Here is a 21,704-nt window from a genome sequence, read left to right on the forward strand (position 1 = left end):
CAAAGTCACTAGGGAGTTTTTCTTTGAGGGGAGGGGTGTCACGTTATAGACAATTTGTATTTTTTTTCTAAAAAATGTAAAAATTCTTTACAATATAAATACAATGTGTTCTACTTAATGCAAACAGCCTCTTCTGATTTGGATCACACAACCAACAAGGAAAAGCAGACAATTAAAAAGTAGAAAGGATCAGAAATCCTCCCTCATTCACCCCATGCCAAGGGCAGCCACCTCTTAGCAGCCTGGTACATGGTGGGAATGTTTGACCGACAGTCACAGCCCAGAGCCTAAGGATGAAAGGGGAGAGACCACTGCGGGTGTGGGCCTGGGGCAGCAGGGGAGGACCCCCAGCTCTGTGGGCCTGGGGCAGCGGGGGAGGCCCCCCAGCACTGTGGGCCTGGGGCAGCGGGGGAGGCCCCCCAGCACTGTGGGCCTGGGGCAGCGGGGGAGGCCCCCCAGCACTGTGGGCCTGGGGCAAGGTGGGGAGGCCCCCAGCACTTCCCAGCCCCGGCTGTTGCTCCCTGTGAGGATTCCCTGTACACAGAGCACTGGTGGGGTCAAGGGGAAACCCCGCTGCGTGTGGCCACTGTGTTTGAGTCCGGGGTCCTGCTGGCCTCCAAGCCAACTTGGCCCCTCTCTCACCACTTCCAGTCTCGCCTTCCTCTCCTGTGGAAGGGGTGCAGGGCAGCAGTGCTCATGAGAGTGTGAAGCTGGCACAGTCTGCAGTGGCATCTCCAATCCTGGTCACCACACAGGACCCTCCAAATCAACAGCTACACAAATGCCAGGTCAAGCTCCACCCCAGTGGGGATTGCTTGATGCCCAGCTGGGCGAGGACAGTTGTAGGAGACAGGACAGTGGGGTGTGCCCCCCATGTGGCTCCTGGCCTGAAGGCCCCACCTTGGACATCTCCCGCCTCCCCTGCCGCTGCCTGTGTGGTGGGCGGGGCTAGACCTCAGTTTCCCAGGAGGTGGCCTGGACAGGTGCACACTGTTCCCCTCCTGGTGGCCCCTGGCTTGGAGCTCCCTCCCTCCTGCCCCTCCTTCTTACTGGAGTCTTGGGGAGGTGTCTGCTGTGTAGTGAGGTTTGGAGCAATTCCTGGGCTGGGCCCCAAGACCCTGGCTCCCCACCCTGCAGGAAGGTGAGCTGGGCTGAGAGCTGAGCGCGTTCCCCATCCCTCACGGTGCCTGTGATGGCCAGGTCTGCTCTGCCCGGACCCCACGCTGGCCAAGGCTGCCCACAGCCAGCAACTCCCCTTCCTGGGACCAGCCTGTGGGCTGAGGGTGTCGGCAACAATGCTTTCCCAGCAGGCCAGGTCCATGGCATCCGCTTGGCAGTGGGTCGGGAGGACGCGGGTCCAAGTGGCCTCCAGGCACATTCCTATTTGTGTGACATTCACCATGACATGGCGCAAGCTGGGGTACAAAGGGGCTCTGTGCTCAGCTGGCCTCAGAGAAACTCAAGGAGAAGAAAGAGCCGGAACACAAACACAGCACGACCTTTCTCGGGAAGCAGCTCCTCTGCCACGCCCGGCTCAATGGCCATGTTCAGACCCATCACCCCCCCTTAGAGCCTCCCAGGGCCCAGTGGGAGGGCAGGCAAACCAGGTGGAGGGAAGAGGGCAGGGACTCTCTGAGTGACTGGGCTCCTTTAGGGCAGGCACCGTCACCTGTGTTGGGGACATGCAGGGATGGCCACGGCTGACCCTGGCCAAAAAGGCCCTGTAGGCCGGATGGTCAGGGCTTTTCCTCCCCAGGAGGTGGGGTTGTCTCAGGCTCTGAAGGAGAGGAGAGGCCAGAAGGACTCGGGGGACGGGCATGGAAGGGTCCACTCCGGAGCCCCTGAGGCCAGTCCTTAAATAGGAGGCTGGGGCAGCTGTCACAGCCTGGAACCTGGGACCTGACATTTGGAAGCTTTGGCAGAGGGACAGCTGCTCATGTCCTCGGACCTGGGCCTTCATTTCTGCCACTTGTAAGATGCAGAGGTCAGGGCACACGGCAGCAAGTCCCTTCAGTGTCCACCCTGGGGCTTCCTTCCTTTGTCTAATCATGGTGACAATGTGCCTGGCATTTCTGCATCCATACGAGGCTCTGTTAGAAAAAGGACAGGAAGGAGGTTGTCCAACTAGAGAGAGGGGGACTGAGGGTCACTGTCTGTCCTGTGACCCATGTGCATCCTTTCAAAGTATGTCTAGCCGGCAGCCTCACAGGGCGTCACATCTGAGCAGGAAGATGCTTTTTTTTAGCATCTTAAAACAACCAGGATGGTTGTTTTATTTGTTGGGGCACCAGCCTCCCAGAGCAGACCTGAGGGGCCACCCACCTTCTGCAGCCAGATGAGGGTCTGCTTTGTCCCCTGGGTGGCTGCAGGGTGGCTGAAAGGCCAGTGGGATTTGAGTAGCCTGAACATCATCATCTCACCTAATTGGTAGGGCCAGCGGTTGGCTGAGAGGAATGGCGCCTCTAGGGACAGAAGAGGCTCTGCCTACAGCCCCACCTGGCGGTCACCCCATCCCTGCATCCCACTGTGCTTGTCACAGGGAGCTTTTTATACTCCACCAAAAATACAGTAAGACCTCCATGGCTGACCACCCGCCTGCACTGACCACCTCCTTAAGTTGACCTCATTCTCATAGATGGGACAAGCACCACAAGTGTGTATCAGTATAGTGGGCCTAGTTCCTTATGTTGATCACCTCCATATGGTGACCAGTTTGTGACAGTCCCTTCGGTGGTCACCTTACTTACAGAGGTTCTACTATATTATGAAGGTATCATGTGGAAACAGCAAAAATAAAATAAAAGACTATACGATCCACACTGCCCCCCTTGCTTACAAACTCACAGATACATGGGGCCTTTTTCCCCAGGATGGGCTCAGAACAAACACGCGTGTGTACTACACCCTGCCCAGCTCTGGAAAATGTGAACATTTTTGTGGATTTGCTTCACTTTACTTTAAAAGGAAATGAAACTTACAGATATAGCCTAGGGCGATAGATTTTGTGGGGCTGAAAATTTATGTAAAATTGAGAGGCTGCTTTAAACAGTCATACAAATGATGAACCCTAACTAAATAAGGAAATGTTTATTTGAAGTGAGGAAAAAAGTCACAAAAGGTCCAATATCAAAAGAGTTGATTCTTCTTAGCAAAGTATCTCAGGAATGGAAGAAAAAGTATCCAATGTACTCAGCCCTACTATGAAGCTAAATTATATCTTTCACATGAAGACTATAACCCAACTATAGCACAAGACTATGGGGGAAAGGGCCAAGGAAGGGGGAGGGAGGGGGGAGGTTAGGGTGGAGGGAGGGCAATGGGTGGGGCCACACCTATGGTGCATCTTAGAATGGATACAGGTGAAACTTACTAAATGCAGAATACAAATGTCTACATACAATAACTAAGAAAATGCCATGAAGGCTACGTTGAACAGTTTGATCAGAATATTTCAGATTGTATATGAAACCAGCACATTGTACTCCTTGATTGCACTAATGTACACAGCCATGATTTAACGATAAAAAATGAATAAAAAATAAAATAAAATAAATAAGAAAAACTTAAAAAAAATAAAGGGTTTATCTGACTGAAAAAAAAAAGAGTTGATCTCTCTTGAAGGAACAGTAGCTTAAAAAAAAAAATTCTGGAGAGAAGGCGCAAGATGGAGGCCAAGTAATAACTTCCTTGCAACTGGGCACAGTGAGTCTGGAGAGACAAGGCTCCAGGCATCTCTGGCTGATGGGATCTACCCATAAACATCCCTTTGAGGACATAGGGAGTCAGCAAGAGACTTCTGGACCCCGGGAGAAGGACAAAAGTAGTGGAAAACTGGCAAGTGGTTGTGTGTGTTCATTCAGTCTAATCCCACCGGCAGCTGTAAGTACAGCGGCAGTGAGATTGCAAACTGGAAAGGCCTTACCTGTGAGCTGCTTTGGTTTTTTTGGACTTGGCACTCAGTTGAACTACCTTGGGAGAACTTGGGCAAGAGTGCAGAGAACTTTAAGCATTGTCTAGGGCTCCAGACTGAGCCACTGAGGCAGACAGAGCTAATAGTGTTTATCTGTGGGCCGTGTGGAGCTATTGTGGGAGAAGTGCCCTGGCAAGTTCCACAATCAGGGTCGCAGAGCAAGGATTGGGCTGGAGCTAGTAATCTAGTGACTAAGGAGCCTAAAGGGGGGGACTGAGATGCCTTACAGCCTTAGCCCTCAGGGGCATAAGTGAGATCAGTTTTGGCACACTGGTTAAGTGGATAGCCACTTCAGGAGTGATCCCAGCCATAAGCACTTTCCTGGGAAAGCTTCTGCTTGGCCAAGTTTAGCAGTTTAAAGTGCCTTTTACGTGGGCTGAGGAGAGATTTAGGGTCTCCACTTTAGGCTTTCCACCCTGTGGGGTTTGAGAAATTATCAGAGGCCTCCAGTCTCCATCTTGTATAGGCATATCAGCATTGTGATTAACATTTCATACCCTAGAAGATCACTTGTTGCCCAGACAATATCCAGCAAGAGATATATACTGCTTTTTTTTTTTTTTTGGTTGTTATTGTTGTTGTTTTGCTTTTTAATTTCAACATTTTCCCTATAGATTTTTCTTTTCTTTCTTCATTTTTCTAGTTTAAATATAATTTCCCATTGTTGCCTTTTTCAACAATTAGAACTTCATTTTTGCTAGTGTTTCTGCCCCTATTATTTGGTTTTTGCCCCAATTTTATCCAGTAAAGTTTTCTGATTGCTTGTTTTGGTTTGATTTATAGCATTTTTGTCTTTCCTCTCTACTTGGTGGAGGTGGGGTACTGGGTCCAAACAGGCTAGCAAAGAGCTGCTGACCTTAAGGGAACCACCCAACTCAGCACCCTCAGATGTTGGGGGTTTTTAAGGTTGGGTCAAAGTACCCTACTGTACACCTATATGGCTCTCTCTCCCTCTTTCTGTGCCTCTTTTCCTTTTGTCAATATTCCCTTTTACCAACCCCCTCTCCTTTCTCTTTTTTCTTTTCTTTATTTTTTCCCTTCTTGCTCTTCAACCTTCTCATCCTTCTGGTCCTGTACCAAAAGGACTCATTGAAACCCTGGTCCAGAGGCACAGCAACTTAAATACCAAGAGGAAGTTAAAGGAAAATTAGGGCAAGAAACAGATAAAATAAATCACTCATGAAAAAGAACCAGCAGAAAAATCCTGGCAACATGAAAACCAGTCCGGGGGGGGGGTGTTTCACCCCCCTCAAGGGACCGTGAGGTAGCTACTGCAGAGGATTCTACCTGTAAAGAAATGTTAGAAATGACAGAAAGGGAATTTAGAATACAGATGATGAAAACAATGAAGGAAATGATGGAAACAATGAAGGAAACTGCTGATAAAGTGGAAAATAACCAAAAGGAAATACAAAAACAGAATCAAATAAGAGATGAATGATATGAAGAATATAGAAAGGATAGAGCAGAGCTGAAGGAACTGAAACAGTCAATTAGGGAACTTAAAGATGCAATAGAAAGTATCAACAACAAATTAGACCATGCAGAAGAAAGAATCTCAGAGGTAAAGGTCAAAGCTCTTGAGATAACTCAGTTAAAGAGGCAGAAAAGAAGAGAGAGAAAGCAAAGCATTCACTGACAGAGTTATGGGACTTTATGAAGCGTTCAAACATATGAATTATAGGTATCCCAGAAGGGGAAGAAGAATGCCCCAGGGGAATGGAAGCCATACGAGAAAATATTATAAATGAAAATTTCCCAAGTATCACTAAAGATTCTGACACACTCCTTTCAGAGGGATATCAGACCCTAGGTCGCCTCAACTCTAACCGAGCTTCTCCAAGACACGTTGTGATGAACCTGTCCAAAATCAAGACAAAAGAAAAGACTCTGCAAGCTGCCAGGAGTAAGCGCCAGTTGACCTACAGGGGCAAATCCATCAGGGTGACTATAGACTTCTCTAATGAAACTTTTCAAGCAAGAAGACAATAGTCATCTACCTTTAATCTACTTAAACAGAACAATTTCCAGGTCAGAATTCAATATTCTGCTAAGTTAAGCTTTAAAATTGACAGAGAAATCATTTACTGATATACAAACATTGAGGAAATTCGCCACAACAAGACCAGCTCTATAGGAAATACTTCAACCTGTTCTACATACTGACCATCACAATGGATCAGCAGCAAAATAAGAACTCAGCAATTAAAGGACAGAACCTAACCTCCACACTGATGCAAAAGATAAAACTAAGCAATGGACTCTCACAAAATAAGATGAATAGAATGCTACCACACTTATCAATTATCTCAATAAATGTTAATGGCTTGAATTCCCCACTGAAGAGGCATAGATTGGCTGATGGAATTAAAAAACACAAGCCATCCATTTGCTATCTTCAGGAAACACACCTGGCTTCAAAAGACAAATTAAAACTCCAAGTTAAGGGTTGGAAGACAATTTTTCAGGCAAACGGAATTCAGAAGAAAAGAGGAGTTGCAATCTTATTTTCAGATACATGTGGATTTAAAGCAACTAAAGTCAAAAAAGACAAAGATGGTCACTTTATATTGGTCAAAGAAAAAATAGAACAAGAAGATGTTTCAATTCTAAATATTTATGCACCCAATTTAAATGCTCCCAGATTTTAAAAACAGACCTTACTCAGTCTGAGCAATATGATAGCCTATAACACCATCATAACAGGGGACTTTGATACTCCTCTTACAGAGCTGAACAGATCCTCTAAACAGAAATTAAACAAAGCTATAAGGGACTTAAATGAGACCCTAGAACAGGGGTTCTGAAACTATGGCCCGTGGGCCACATGAGGTGGTATGATTATATTTGTTCCCATTTTGTTTTTTTACTTCAAAATAAGATATGTGCAGTGTGCATAGGAATTTGTTCATAGTTTTTTTTTTTTAAACTATAGTCTGGCCCTCCATTGGTCTGAGGGACAATGAACTGACCCCCTGTTTAAAAAGTTTGAGGACCCCTGCCCTAGAACAACTGTGCTTGATAGATGTGTATAGAACACTCCATCCCAAAGATAAAGAATATACATTCTTCTCATCGCCACATGGAACATTCTCCAAAATTGATCATATCCTAGGACACAAAACAAACCTCCACAGAATCAAAAGAATTGAAATTTTACTTTGTATCTTCTCAGACCACAAGGCACTAAAGGTGGAACTCAACTCCAACAAAAATGTTCAACCCCACACAAAGGCATGGAAATTAAACAACCTTCTATTGGACGACAGTGGGGTGCAGGAAGAAATAAAACAGGAAATCATTAACTTCCTTGAGCATAATAACAATGAAGACACAAGCTACCAAATCTGTGGGATACTGCAAAAGCAGTCCTGAGAGGAAAATGTATCGCTTTAGATGCCTACATTTGAAAAACAGAAAGAGAGCACATCAACAAACTCACAAGCCATCTTATGGACTTGGAAAAAGAAGAACAATCTAAGCCTGAACCCAGCAGAAGAAAACAAATAACCAAAATTGAATCAGAGATCAATGAAATTGAAAACAAAAGAATCATTCAGAAAATTAATGAAACAAGGAGTTGGTTTTTTGAAAAAATAAAATTGATAAACCTTTGGCCAGACTAACCAGAAACAGAAAAGTAAGATCTCTAGTAACCTCAATCAGAAATGATAAAGGGGAAATAACATTTGATGCCACAGACATACAAGAGATCATCTCTAAATACTACCAGAAACTCTATGCCCAGAAATTTGACAATGTGAAGGAAATGGACCAATATTTGGAATCACACCCTGTCCCTAGACTTATCCAGGAAGAAATAGAGCTCCTGAACAGACCAATTTCATGCACTGGGATTAAAGAAACAATAAAAAAGCTTCCAACCAAAAAATGCCCTTGTCCAGATGGCTTCACACCAGAATTCTATCAAACCTTCAAGGAAGAGCTTATTCCTGTACTGCAGAAATTATTCCAAAAAGTTGAGGAGGAAGGAATCTTCCCCAATATATTCTATGAAGCAAACATCACCCTGATACTAAAACCAGGAAAAGACCCAACTAAAAAGGAGAACTTCAGACCATTTTCATTAATGAATATAGATGCAAAAATTCTCAGCAAATCCTAGCCAATAGATTACAGCTTATCATCAAAAATGTCATGCACCATGATCAAGTAGGTTTCATCCCAGAGATGAAAGGCTGGTTTAACATACGCAAGTCCATAAATGTTATCCACCATATTAACAGAAGCAAAAATAAAGACCATATGATCCTCTCAATAGATGCAGAAAAAGCATTTGATAAAATTCAGCATCCTTTTCTAATTAGAACACTGAAGAGTATAGGCATAGGTGGCACATTTCTAAAACTGATTGAAGCTATCTATGACAAGCCCACAGCTAATATTTTACTGAATGGAGTAAACCTGAAAGCTTTTTCACTTAGAACTGGAACCAGACAAGGTTGTCCTCTGTCACCTTTACTTTTCAACATAGTGCTGGAAGTTCTAGCCAATACAATTAGGCAAGACAAGGAAATAAAGGGAATCCAAATGGGAGCAGAGGAGGTCAAACTCTCCCTCTTTGCTGATGACATGATCTTATACTTAGAGAACCCCAAAGACACAACCACAAGACTCTTGGAAGTCATCAAAAAATACAGTAATATTTCAAGATATAAAATCAACGTCCACAAATCAGTTGCCTTTGTATATGCCAATAATAGTCAAGATGAGAGGCTAATTAAGGACACAACTCCCTTCACCATAGCTTCAATGAAAATGAAATACCTAGGAATATACCTAACAAAAGAGGTGAAGGACCTCTATAAAGAAAATTATGAAATCCTCAGAAAGGAAATAGCAGAGGATATTAGCAAATGGAAGAACATACCATGCTCATGTCTGGGAAGAATCAACATTGTTAAAATGTCTATACTTCCCAAAGCAATCTACCTATTCAATGCCATTCCTATTAAAATACCAACATCGTACTTTCAAGATTTGGAAAAAATGATTCTGCATTTTGTATGGAACCAGAAAAAGCCCTGTATAGCTAAGGCAGTTCTTGTTAATAAAAATAATGCTGGGGCATCAGCCTACCAGATTTTAGGCTGTACTACAAAGCCATAGTGGTCAAGACAGCATGGTACTGGCACAAAAACAGAGACATAGACACTTGCAATCGAATAGAAAACCAGGAAATGAAACGAACATCTTACAACCACCTAATCTTCAATAAACCTAAGAAGATCATACCTTGGGTGAAAGACTCCCTATTCAATAAATGGTGCTGGGAGAATTGGATATCCACATGTAAAAGACTGAAATTGGACCCACACCTTTCTCCACTCACAAAAATTGATTCAAGATGGATAAAGGACTTAAATTTAAGGCATGAAACAATAAAAATCCTCAAAGAAAGAATAGGAAAATCACTGGAAGATAGCAGCCTGGGAAAAGACTTCATGAAGAAGACTGCCATGACAATTGCAACAACAACAAAAATAAACAAATGGGACTTAATTAAACTGAAAAGCTTCTGTACAGGAGACAATAACCAAAGCAAATAGACAACCTACACAATGGGAAAGGATATTTGCACATTTTGAGTCAGACAAAAGCTTGATAACTAGAATCTATAGAGAACTCAAATTAATCTACATGAAAAAAACCAACAATCCCATATATCAATGGGCAAGAGACATGAATGGAACCTTCTCTAAAGAAGACAGATGAATGGCTAACAAACATGAAAAAATGCTCAGCATCCCTGTTTATTAGAGAAATGCAAATCAAAACCACCCTGAGATACCATCTGACCCCAGTTTGAATGGCTCACATGACAAAATCTCAAAACTGCAGATGCTGGTGTAGATGTGGAGAGAAGGGAACACTTTTACACTGCTGGTGGGACTGCAAACTAATACAACCTTTTTGGAAGGAAGTATGGAGAACCCTCAAAGAACTCAAGCTAGACCTCCCATTTGATCCTGCAATCCCATTACGGGGCATCTACCCAGAAGGAAAAAAATCCTTTTATCATAAGGACACTTGCACCAGACTGTTTATCACAGCTCAATTTATAATCGCCAAAATGTGGAAACAGCCTAAATGCCCACCAACCCAGGAATGGATTAACAAGCTGTGGCATATGTACACATGGAATACTATTCAGCCATTAAAAAAAATGGAGACTTACAGCCTTTGTATTAACCTGGATGGAAGTGGAACCCATTATTCTTAGTAAAGCTTCACAAGAATGGAGAAGCATGAATCCTATGTACTCAATTTTGATATGAGGACAATTAAGGACATGGTGGGGGTGATGGAAGGGGAGAGCAGAGAGAGAAAGAAGGAGGGAGGGGTGGGGGAAAGGAAGAGCAGAGAGAGGGAAGGAGGGAGGAGGGTGGAGTCTTGGTGTGTGACAGACCTTTTGGGGGCAAGACATAATTGTAAGAGGGACTTTACCTAACAAATGCAATCAGTGTAACCTGGTTTCTTGTACCCTCAATGAACCCCTAACAATAAAAAAAAATCTGGTAATTGCAATAAACACCACCATATGGAAAGAAAACACATAAATCTCATTAATCACCCCCCCCAGACGTCTGTGAAGCTTTTTCCTATGTCTTTTTCTGCTACTCCTTGATTACTGCTTCCTGTGAAACTGATCTTACGCTGTTTCCTGTGCTAGAAAGGCAATTCAACTTTCCTCCAGCTCGGGTTCAAAGTTCATTTCTTGTGGTCACCAGGTGCATCAAACACATACCTCCCGTCACAGACACACTTGTGGGTCTGCTATTGGCTCCTGCCCTGTACACCAGAAAGCTGATGGTTTCTGCTTTGCGTGATTACTGTCGACAGAGTGTGAAGCTGCAGTGCGATCAGATGAGTCGCAGAATTGAGCAGACAGAGGGACCGTCTGCGCTGAGGACGCTGACTGGATCCTGCTCTCACCATCGCACCCGTCTGGGAAACTGACCACAGCCACCCTCCTGGCTTCATGAGGAACAAAACTTGCTTCTCCTTCTCTTCCGGAGACTTAGCTGCCCATCCTGCTGCAATCTGCAGCCCAGCACCCTCGGGCCATGACAGCAGGTGCAGCTGCCCTTGGGGCTGTGGGTATGTTCCCGACAACTGCGAACACCCGAGGAAGGCCGGGAGCCCCACACAGTGGCTGTGGGTCAACAGCCCGCTGAGCACAAATGAGCCCATGGCCCTGCCGGCACCACGGAAAGAGACAGCCATAGCCAGCTGCACACAAGCCTGTGACTGTGGGAGCTCTGGGCTTGTGCATGGAAAGGACCCCTGCCTGGACACTTTAGGTCCCAGGGAGGCAGCAGAACTGCTGAGTCCAGGCCGTGCTGCTTCCACCCCGCCCAGCTGTTGCCGTGGCTCTGTGAGGTGGCAGCACAGGTGGGCGAGGGCCTGGTGCACCTGCCCCTGCCGCACTTACAGCCAGACTGTGGGGCATGCCATGCCCAGCGCCTCTGCCCTTCCTACTGCTGTCCGGTCTTCTCTTCTGCTCGTTGCCTTTTCATGTCCTTTGCCCACTTTTCCCTCCTGTTGTTTGCTCTAAACCATCCGTAGGCCTGGAACCCCACAGCTACACCCAGGGATACTCCCTCCAGTCCCCCTTGTCTCTGCCCCTGCACAAGTGACTTTAGGACTAGCCTCCAGGTCACAGAGGTATTATCCTGTGTTATCTTTCATGGGTTTGTAAAAGTTTTCCTTTTCATATATATATATATTTTTTTGTAGAGACAGAGTCTCACCTTACTGCCTTCAGTAGAGTGCCATGATGTCACAGGACTCACAGCAACCTCTAGCTCTTGGGCTTCCGTGATTCTGCTGCCTCAGCCTCCCAAGCAGCTCTGATTACAGGCGCCCGCCACAACGCCCAGGTATTTTTTGGTTGCAGTTCAGCCGGGGCTGGGTTTGAACCCACCACCCTCGGCATATGGGGCTGGCACCTTACTCACTGAGCTACAGGCACCACCCTCCTTTTCATATTTTAAGCCTGCTAATTAACCTGATAAAAATTGTGTATGAGGTAGGGAGCTCAATGGATATGTCTTTACTGTACGGATAAAAAGTTGCATTTGTTCAACATTTCTCCTGGAATGTCTTTGCCACCTGTGCTGCAACCCTGCTTTCCTGCTTCTGCCTCTGGTCTGTTTCTAGGCTCTCTCTCTCCTGCTCTGTTGATCTGCCTGTTTAGCCCCAAGACAAAACTTCACTCCCACAACCGCAAGGCCTCATCACAGAGCGCGGGACCCACCAGCCACGTGCTCGCTCTGCTCACCATCCAGAGACTGCACAGACTCTTCTGTGAGCTCTGCTGTCTGTGGCACCTGCTGCTCCCATTCTGTGAGCTCTGCTGTTTGTGTCACCTTGCTGCTCCTGTCCTTGTTTAACTGCTGCTGTTCTCATTTTCTCCCCAGAAGTCTCCATAGAGTTTTATCCACTTTATAGCATATTTAAGGAGCCACTTTTATGTTTATTTGACTCCAGCTTTTCTTTATTTTCCAGTTCATGGCATTTCTATTCTTTTTCTTCTAATTTATTTAGGTTATTTTATTTTATTTATTTTTTGCAGTTTTTGGCCAGGGCTGGGTTTGAACCCGTCACCTCCAGTATGTGGGGCTGGCGCCCTACTCCTTGAGCCACAGGCGCCACCCTTATTTTATTTTTTGAGACAGAGTCTCACTCTGTCGCCCTCAAACTGAGTGCCTCGGTTTGAGTGCTCACAGCAACCTCAAACTCTTGGGCTTAAGTGAATCTTTTACCTCAGCCTCTTGAGTAGCTGGGATTACGGTGCCTGCCACAATGTCTGGCTGTTTTTGGAGATGAGGTCTCACTCTGTCTCAGGCTGGTCTTGAACCTGTAAGCTCAGCCGATCCACCCGCCTTGGCCTTCCAAGTGCTGGAATTACAGGTGTGAGCCACTGTGCCCAGGCCTTTTTTAGGTTATTTTAGAATTATTTCTTGGTCTGAATGCTTGACTTACTTATTTTCATTTTTTCTTGTTTAATAAATGCATCTAGGGCTATAAATCTCTCTCCATGGATTTCTTTAGCTACATCTTTTAATTTTTTTTTTTTTTAGACAGATCTTGCTCTGTCCCCCAGACTAGAGTGCAGTGGTGTGATCATAGCTCACTGTAACCTCAAATTCCTGAACTGAAGTGATCCTCTTGCCTCAACTTCTCCTGGCTAAATTAAAAAAATAATTTCTATATGGATGGAGTCTCACTATGCTGCTCAGGCTGGTCTCAAACTCTTGGTCTCAAGTGATTGTCCAGCCTTGGCCCCACAAAGTTCTGGGATTACAGGCACAAACTACCACGCCTGACCCTTAATTCTGATATTTAACATCATCGTGGTGCTTCTGTTCTAAATATTCTGTATCTTTCATTGTGATTTCCTCTTTAAACGACAGGTTGTTGAACAGTGCATTTTCAAAGTTCATATTTATCTTTATAGTATAATACTCTCTCCATTACTGATTCTAATCTATTGCCCTGTACCCAAGAAGAGCAGGCCCTGTTGTGTTCTGTGGAATTTCCTGCGTTGCCTGGCATGGGGTCAAGTTTTGTGACTATTCTGCGTATACTTAAAAAGTTTTGTTTTCAAGTCTTTGATGATGGTGTGAACTTTCGGAGTGGTTGCTGTTTCTGGCAGGGAAGCGTGAGTGGCCCCCGCTGTGGTTCTGGCCTGCCGGACGCCATGCTCTCCAGCACAGCTGCCTTCTCTTAGCGGGTGTCTGCCCTCCTGCTAGATTTTGTCCTGTGATTGTTTTCATGTTGCCTCCCTTTTCACCCCCATTGATGCGTTTGGTTCCAATTATATTTTTATCTAATATCCTTTTTTTTCCTTTTGAGACAGAGTCTTACTTTGTTGGCCCTTGGTAGAGAGGGTGCCGTGGCGCCACAGCTCACAGCAACCTTGGGCTCAAGTTATTCTCTTGCCTCAGCCTCCCAAGTAGCTGGGATTACAGGTGCCCACCACGACACCCAGCTATTTTTTTTTTAATTTTCTTTTTATTGTTAAATCATAGCTGTGTACATTAGTGCAATCACCTGTACCCATTCTAAGATGCACCGTAGATGTGGCCCCACCCATTACCCTCCCTCCACCTAACCTCCCCCCTCCCTTCCCCTTCCTTGGCCCTTTCCCCATAGTCTTGTGCTGTAGTTGGGTTATAGCCTTCATGTGAAAGCTATAATTTAGCTTCATAGTAGGGCTGAGTACATTGGATACTTTTTCTTCCATTCCTGAGATACTTTGCTAAGAAGAATATGTTCCAGCTCCATCCATGTAAACATGAAAGAGGTAAAGTCTCCATCTTTCTTTAAGGCTGCATAGTATTCCATGGTATACATGTACCACAATTTGCTAGTCCATTCATGGGTCGATGGGCACTTGGGCTTCTTCCATGACTTAGCAATTATGAATTGGGCTGCAATAAACATTCTGGTACAGATGTCTTTGTTATATTGTGACTTTTGGTCTTCTGGGTATAAACCTAGTAAAGGAATTATAGGATCGAATGGCAGGTCTATTTTTAGGTCTCTAAGTGTTCTCCAAACATCCTTCCAGAAGGAAAGTATTAGTGGGCATTCCCACCAGCAGTGTAGAAGTGTGCCCTTTCCTCCACATCCACGCCAACATTTCTGGTTTTGGGATTTTGTTATGTGGACACCCAGCTATTTTTTTTGTTTTGTTTTGTTATTGTTGTTGCAGTTGTCATTGTTGTTTAGCAGGCCCGGGCCAGGTACGAACCTGCCAGCCCCAGTGTATGTGGCTGGCGCTGTAACCATTGAGCTATGGGCACTGAGCCTCTAATATCCTTCTTTCTAAAATTTATTTATTACGGCTGTTTACCCCACACTCGTTTCCCTTGTGCCATGGGTCATGCTCTCACATGCTTACTGTGTACCTTCTAGTTTGTATGAGACTGTGCAAATGGGGATGGTTTTGTTTTGATGCAGTTAGCACTCTTTTTTTTTTTGAGGCAGAGTCTCACTCTGTCTCCCTGGGTAGAGTGCTGTGGTGTCACAGCTCACAGCAACCTCCTCACAGCTCACAGGCTCCTGGGCTCAAGGGATCCTCTTGCCTCAGCCTCCCAAGTAGCTGGGACTAGAGATGCCTGTCACAATGCCCCGCTATTTTTCTTGTGTTAGTAGAGGCAGGGTCTCTCTCTTGTTCAGGCTGCTCTTAAACTCCTGAGCTCAAGCAATCCACCCACCTCGGCCTCCTGGAGTGCTAGGATTACAGGTGTGAGCCACTGTGCCCAGCCCAGAATCTATTTTAACACCTCAATTTGTCTTTCAAAGTTTTCTGTTTTTTTGGACAGAGTCTCAAGCTGTTGCCCTGTCTAGAGTGCTGTGGCGTCACAGCTCACAGCAACCTCAAACTTTTGGGCTTAAGTGATTCTCTTGCCTCAGCCTCCCAGGTAGCTGGGACTACAGGTGCCCACCATAATGCCTGGCTATTTTTTTTTTCTTGCAGTTGTCATTGTTGTTTAGCTGGCCTGGGCTGGGTTCAAACCTGCCAGCCTTGGTGCCTGTGGCCGGCGCTGTAACCACTGTGCTACAGGCGCTGAGCCAAAGTTTTCTGTTTCCATTGATTTCTTCAGTGCTATCTTCCATTACACAAAGTCTCTTTTACCTTGTCAAGTTTGGAATTTATCCTATTACTTTACTATTCATCTTCAAGATTTATAATTACTTCTGTTTCTTATCTCCCTTTTTATGTGCTGGCAAATTCTAATTCTACAATTTCTTATTCTTTTTAATCTTTAGGTATCTTCATCATATTACTGAAGTTTTAATGTGTTTGCCAGATTTCGTTAGCTGGAATAAATCCCTGTACCAATTGTTCATTTTATTTTTATTGTTTGGGATTCGTTGAGGGTGCAAAGAATTAGGTTAAGTCCCTCTTATAATTGTGTCCTGCACCCAAGAGGTGTGCCATGCACCAAGACACCCCCATCTCTCTTTCTTTGGGTGATGTTTATTTGGGTAATTTGGAATGTTGGCTTTTTGGCTCATTTTAAGGTATGGCTATTGTGTATACACATTTCTGCCTTTGTTTGTCATCATTCACTGTCCAGTACTGTCCAGCAGTGTTTTGTAGCCTCTGCCCCAGCCCTTGGCCCACGTTTCTGCTCTGCTGTAATAACAGAGGGTGTTGAAGATAAAGCTCCCCGGTCAGAAGACAGCTTGTTTCAGTTCTGCTCTGAAGGCTCTCGCCTTCCTATGCCTGCAGCTCCTCATGAAGTTATAACAAGTTACAGTGTTAGGACATGTCAAGAGTCCCCACCCATCACTCTCAGGAGCTGGACCCCAGGCCTCTCTGGTGCTTCAGGACTCAGAGCCAGGGAAGCCTTGACTCAGCCCATTCAGCAGCCTGTGCTTCCCTTCCATTCCTGGGTTTGTGTATATAAGTGTGTATGTGTTTGTGTGTGCTTGTATATATGTGCAGAGACATGTGAGCACACACACATCTGTCCTGGTTTTCTCTCCCTCCCTCCTTCTCTCTCTCTTTTTCTACATATGTGTGTGCGCATGCGATATGTAATCTACCGTGCTCAGAGGGTCCTCATCACACACCTTGCTCAGGAGGGTGAACATCCTCATTCAAATGTACATGGTACCTGTTCACCCAGTAGGGTCCCTTTTTTTCCATGATGAATCTGAGGGTGACTGATCTGCCCTGGGATGCAGGAAGGCCAGCCCGACCTGAGCCCCTGGCCCTCTGACTCCAGCCTGGATCTTCTCTGGCAGCCTGCGTGTCAGCCAGCTGAGGAGCTGTGTGGACGGCTGGAGGGCGTCTGCTGCCACCACACGCTTTCCCCTCAGCATCCCCACACATAGGAGGTCTGTACACCCTCCACACAGACTCCTTTTCCTCCTGGGTACAATCTGCAAGTCCATTCCTCTGGACAGTGGCCCTGTCTGGATGATCCGTTGGAGATTTAACAAACTGTTATTCATCAACTTCCAACAATAATGACATTTTATTTGCTTTATTGCAGAGCTGGCCATGGTTTATGTCCAGGAAGGGATTGGTCAGTCCTCTGAGCCAAGTTCCCTGGTGGACCATGAGCCTAGCGGTATAAAGGGCAGCCATGCAAGAAGCCGGCACAGCCTCTCCGAGCTCCAGCAAGTGGCCGGTCAGTGGCTGTGAGCACAGACCCCAGAGATGAAGACCCTGTTCCTGGCCGTCAGCCTCAGCCTCATCGCTGCCCTGCAGGCCCAGGATGCCCTAGCCTCAGACGAGGAGAGTCTGGGGCAGGGTGGGCTGGAGGGGGCTCACGAAAGGCTGAGATTGCTGGTTAGAGACCCTCATTTCAGGGCCAGACACTGAGCCCCTACGCCAAGGGGATGGCTGGACAGAGCAGGAGTCTGGGCCAAGTGGGCCCGGGGTGCAGGTGGCCTAGGCTGGGAGGCAGGGGTCTGCTGACTTCACCTTTTCCTGGGGTCCTAGCCAACATGCAGGGGCCCACAGCCGGTATTTGGTGTGTCTGGGGAGGGCACTGGGGGAGGAGTTTGGAAATTCTTTGTGTCTTCAGCCATGGGGTGGAGTTCAGGGGCTGAACTTCAGGATGGGGCAGAGTTCAGGGGCCGCAGACTAGAGGCAGGGGAGGCCCTGGAGGGGTCCGTGTCTGAGCCCCAATGCAGGAGAACCTTCTCCAGGTGTCAGGAAAGTGGTATCTGAAGGCCATGACAGCAGACAAGGAGATTTCTGGGAAGAAGCTAGAGTCTGTGACTCCCTTGACCCTCATGGTCCTGGAGGGAGGCAACCTGGAAGCCTCCATCACCATGCTGTGAGTGTCTGCTGGCTGGGCAGCTGTGACCTAGGCTTCAGCCTGGGTGCCAGTGGGATGGGCAGATCAGGCTGGGGCCTTTCTGAGCCTCTCCTGCAATACTCAGCTCCTGGTTGGTGGTTTAAAGGGCAAACTGTGATGCTGAGGCTGCCCCTGGATCAGACCTTGTGGCTAGGAGGGGCAGGCACCACCCACCCTCTTCACTGACTGGGAGTATCTGCCTGCTGTGCAGACCCCTTTGGGAAAAGGTGTCCTATGCCCAAACAGTCAGAACTGGCAGGCTGGGCCTCATGGACTCTGCAATTACAATTCTAGTAACTTTCTGCTTTGGAGATCATAGGGACAGGGTTTCAGGATAACCAAGAGAGGAGAAAAGACACTAGGGAGAAGGCTTGGTGGGAAACTTACCACTTGAGTGGCTCCCACCAGTGGGGCTTTATACCTGTACAGTTTACACCTGTGCAGGTCACACCTGTGTGATTTCCTACCTGTGTGGCTCTCCTATAAGTGGCATGGCAGTGCCTGTGCTCTAGTCCTGGGGCTGACCCTTAGGGAGCCAATGACCCTGGAAACAACTCTGATGTTTGCTTCCCCCCACCCCCGCAAGAATCTCCTTCCTCTCCCTTCCACTGGGCCAGATGATGGTAGATGTGGGGCTTGTCCCAAAAGCAGGGTCAGGAGAGGATGAGGTCCATGAACTGTGGCTTAGGGCTCAGGCCTGCAACCACAGGTGTTGCCTGCAAACTAGGTGGTCCCGGGTCCCCTCTGGCTCCAGTGAGGTGGTTGGGAGGCTGCCCCTGGAGGAGTGCAGAGCTCCTGGCCACCACGAGGTACTCCAGGGCCACCACATGTGAGCAGAGGGCCTGGCAGGTGCCTGGACCTGAGATGTAGACCTCCCTGCCCTACCACAGACCTCGGCGAGTGGGAGGCTTTGCAGTCCACATTAGTGGGGCTGTACCGAGGCAGGGGGGGCACAAACTAGGACCTCTTTGCCCACGGAGCTTCTGTTTTCTAGGATAAATGGCCAGTGCCAGGAGATAAAAGCTGTGCTGGAGAAAACTGATGAGCCGGGCATATACATGGCCAGTGAGTCCCAGAGCTGAGCTGGACCCTGCCCCAAACACACACTGGAGGGGTGGGGGCAGCTGGCACCTTTAAGGGGAGGGCTTTTGACCTGAGAGCCCTTCCCTTCCGTTCTGACTTCATTAAAAGTCCACCCTCCCCTTCCCCCAGTAACTCTGACTTAAGGCTACAAACGCCTGACAGCAGCACTGGGGGTGGAAGCTCTGTCCCCAGGAGGAACTGGAGTGTCCAGGGCTGTTCCTTTGGTTGTGTCTGTGTCCCTAGCAGGGAGCCAGGAGAAGAGTCACATTTGACGGGTGGGCACTGAGCACCCCAAGCTCCAACCTCTGCCACCCTGACTCCCAGAAACCTCCCTGCCACTCACTGGTTTAGGACGTGACTGCCTCTGGGGTGCACCAGGTCCTTGGGAAGTGGGGGCCCTGTGGCCTGGGGCTCAGGCCTGGTGGAGAACTGGGGTCAGGGAGCCCTGGGCAACTGGAGGGTCCCCTGGGTCCCTTCTAAAGTCTCAGGTGGCTAATTCAGGCCTTGTGTTGCTGTCCTGCAGACGGGGGCAAGCATGTGGTGTACCTCATCAGGTCATCCGTAAAGGACCACTACATTCTTTACTGTGAGAGTGAGCTGCGTGGGACGAAGATCAAGATGGCAAAGCTCATGGGTGAGCCCCCGACCCAGTGGCCCGTGCCCCTGCCCTCCCATCCTCCCCAGCCCCACGGCTCACCAGTCCCCAGCTGGCATGGAGGCACCGGCAGCTCCCTGATTCTGCCTGGCACATTCATGGTTCCTGGTCACCTACAGGCAGAGACGCTGAGAATAACCCAGAAGCCCTGGAGGATTTTAAGAAGTTCATGGGAGCCAGAGGCCTCAGTCCGGAGCACTTCCTCATCCCCAAGCAGAGTGGTAGGGTGGCTGCACTTCCCACTACCCCCTGTCCCTGGGGAAAAGCCAGCACAGCGACACTTACAGGGACGCACTGCATCTTACTCTGGCTTTGTCCCTTGGGGTCGTGGGAAACATTGGCTGAGGGAGGGGCCCGGGGCCTGACAGGACTCCTGGGGTCTTCTGAATCAGGTGTTTCCTCTTTCTGCAGAAACTTGCTCTCCAGGGAGCGATTAGGGTAAGTGAATGAGTTAGAGGACCCTGAGAGAATACAAGACTTGGGTTCAGTGGCCCTGGAGGAGTCCAGGTGCCTCTTTTCCCACCTGGGCCAGGCAGGTGCGGGCTCTGGCCCCAGCCAGGCTACACGCAGGAGTGGCCTGGGATGCGGCTCCTGGGCAGTGGGAAAGCCCCTCATGGTGTCTTCCCCTGTGGCTGGGCTGCTGGTGGGGGACTTTCCATCCTCCCAGATCCCCTGAGGTGCCTGTAGCAGGTGTGAGACCCAGATCCCTCCTCAGCACCTCTCGGGCCCACAATAGTCACTGTCACCCCGTTTGCCTGATGGGGTGCTTAAAAGACGCCAGGGTGTGGCAGGTGCTAATCTAACGTGGGCTTCCTGGGTCCCTCACTGGCTGCACGTCACTGGGGAATGGAGGTTCAAGGCTTGTCCTAGTCACCTGCCCAGCTGTGGGCAGAGCCAGAATCCAGAACTGCATTACAGTCTTTCCTCAACCTCCTGTTGGCCCGAAGGCCTCCCGTCACCTCTTCACACACGGAGCCTGTGGACAGCCTGCCAGAAGGATCCTGTTCTGTCCACTCTGAGATGGTGGCTAGAGCCCCTCAGAGCCCAGTCTGTGTCCCCATCCCACATATATCCCCACTCCCATGTGCTCCCCCTATTGCCCCCAGCCCCCAGGTGCTCCACCCTGCAGCTCCCTGTCCCCATGCACCCCCATCCTGCAGACTCCCACCTTTCATGAGCCCCCCATAGCCTCTATCCCCATGTGCCTCCATCCTACAGCTCCCCTACTCCCCATGTGTAGCCCCCCACCCCTCATGGGGCCCTCACCCTGAAGCCCCCCACCTTCCATGTGTCCCTTCCCTACAGTACCCCCCATCCTGTAGCTCTTCTCCCTCCATGGGCCCCCATCCTGCTGCCTCCCATCCCCTGTCCTGTTCTCACTGATCCCCTTTCCTTTTCAGGGAAGGGTCACCTTGGCTCCCCAGAACCCAAGGCAGCACCACCCAGCTCCTCTGTCCTGTGCAGGGGCACGGGAAGAGCCCCTGAGACCTGGCTGGATGTATTCCCTGCCTCCCCCACTGTCCCCCTCAGTCCCTCTCCTGGTTCTGCATAAAAAGTTTCAGCAGCCCCTGGTGACTTGGCCTATCTGTGGGAGCCCTGGGGTAGGCTACACTGGGTGCTCCCTTTGTGAGTCTGCTGGGACGGGGTGGGGAGCACCAAGGTTCCAGCTTTGTCCTGGTTCTCCACAGAGAGTGCTGCAGGCCAAGGGGCACAAGTGGCTGGGCAGAGGGCAGGTGCTGGCGGCCCTGCCTGAAGGTCCCACTGTGCATCTGCAGGCCCGTGCCTGAGAAGCTGCCCCTCTGGGTGGGGTTGTATGGGGGCAAGGCTCAGGCCATGGTGCTGCACAAGTAGGACCCATCAGGCCAGGGACAGGGTGGAGCTTCTGCTCCAGGTGGGCATTGGACAGGGTCCCCTGGGACCTTGGTACTGACTGGCTGGACATGGTGTGGGGGGGCAGCCGCTTGGCAGGGTGTGGCCAAGGCGGGAGCTCACGGGGAAGCTACCCTGTCCTCAAGTGTGCACACCTGCACTGCCCACAGGGCCTGGCTGCCAGCTTTCCTTGTCTGGGCCTGGGCAGGTTTGGGAACTCAAAGTAGCAGCGTGGGGTTGAGCCACCGACAGGCATTAGACACCTTCCCTGCAT

At 48.4% G+C, this 21,704-nt stretch overlaps 1 protein-coding gene across 3 annotated transcripts; it reads left to right on the forward strand.

Annotated features, from left to right (window-relative positions):
- The first annotated feature begins 16,791 nt into the window (after positions 1–16,791).
- LCN1 (lipocalin 1) lies at positions 16,792–21,110 on the forward strand. Of its 3 annotated transcripts, XM_053571049.1 has the most exons (7): positions 16,792–16,852; positions 17,011–17,259; positions 17,646–17,802; positions 18,818–18,888; positions 19,430–19,540; positions 19,681–19,782; positions 19,973–20,695. In XM_053571049.1, exons 2-7 carry the CDS (start codon positions 17,178–17,180, stop codon positions 19,996–19,998), a joined length of 549 nt encoding a protein of 182 aa, XP_053427024.1. In that variant the 5' UTR covers positions 16,792–16,852; positions 17,011–17,177; the 3' UTR covers positions 19,999–20,695. The 3 variants fall into 3 exon arrangements, with proteins under 3 accessions (XP_053427024.1, XP_053427022.1, XP_053427023.1); XM_053571047.1 differs by lacking the exons at positions 16,792–16,852; positions 17,011–17,259 and adding an exon at positions 20,962–21,110 and having other exon boundaries at positions 17,532–17,802; positions 19,973–19,999; XM_053571048.1 differs by lacking the exons at positions 16,792–16,852; positions 17,011–17,259 and adding an exon at positions 20,986–21,075 and having other exon boundaries at positions 17,532–17,802; positions 19,973–19,999.
- Positions 21,111–21,704: the final 594 nt, after the last annotated feature.

Source organism: Nycticebus coucang, chromosome 2 (genome assembly GCF_027406575.1).
Source record: "Nycticebus coucang isolate mNycCou1 chromosome 2, mNycCou1.pri, whole genome shotgun sequence".
In the NCBI taxonomy this organism is placed as follows: domain Eukaryota; kingdom Metazoa; phylum Chordata; class Mammalia; order Primates; family Lorisidae; genus Nycticebus; species Nycticebus coucang.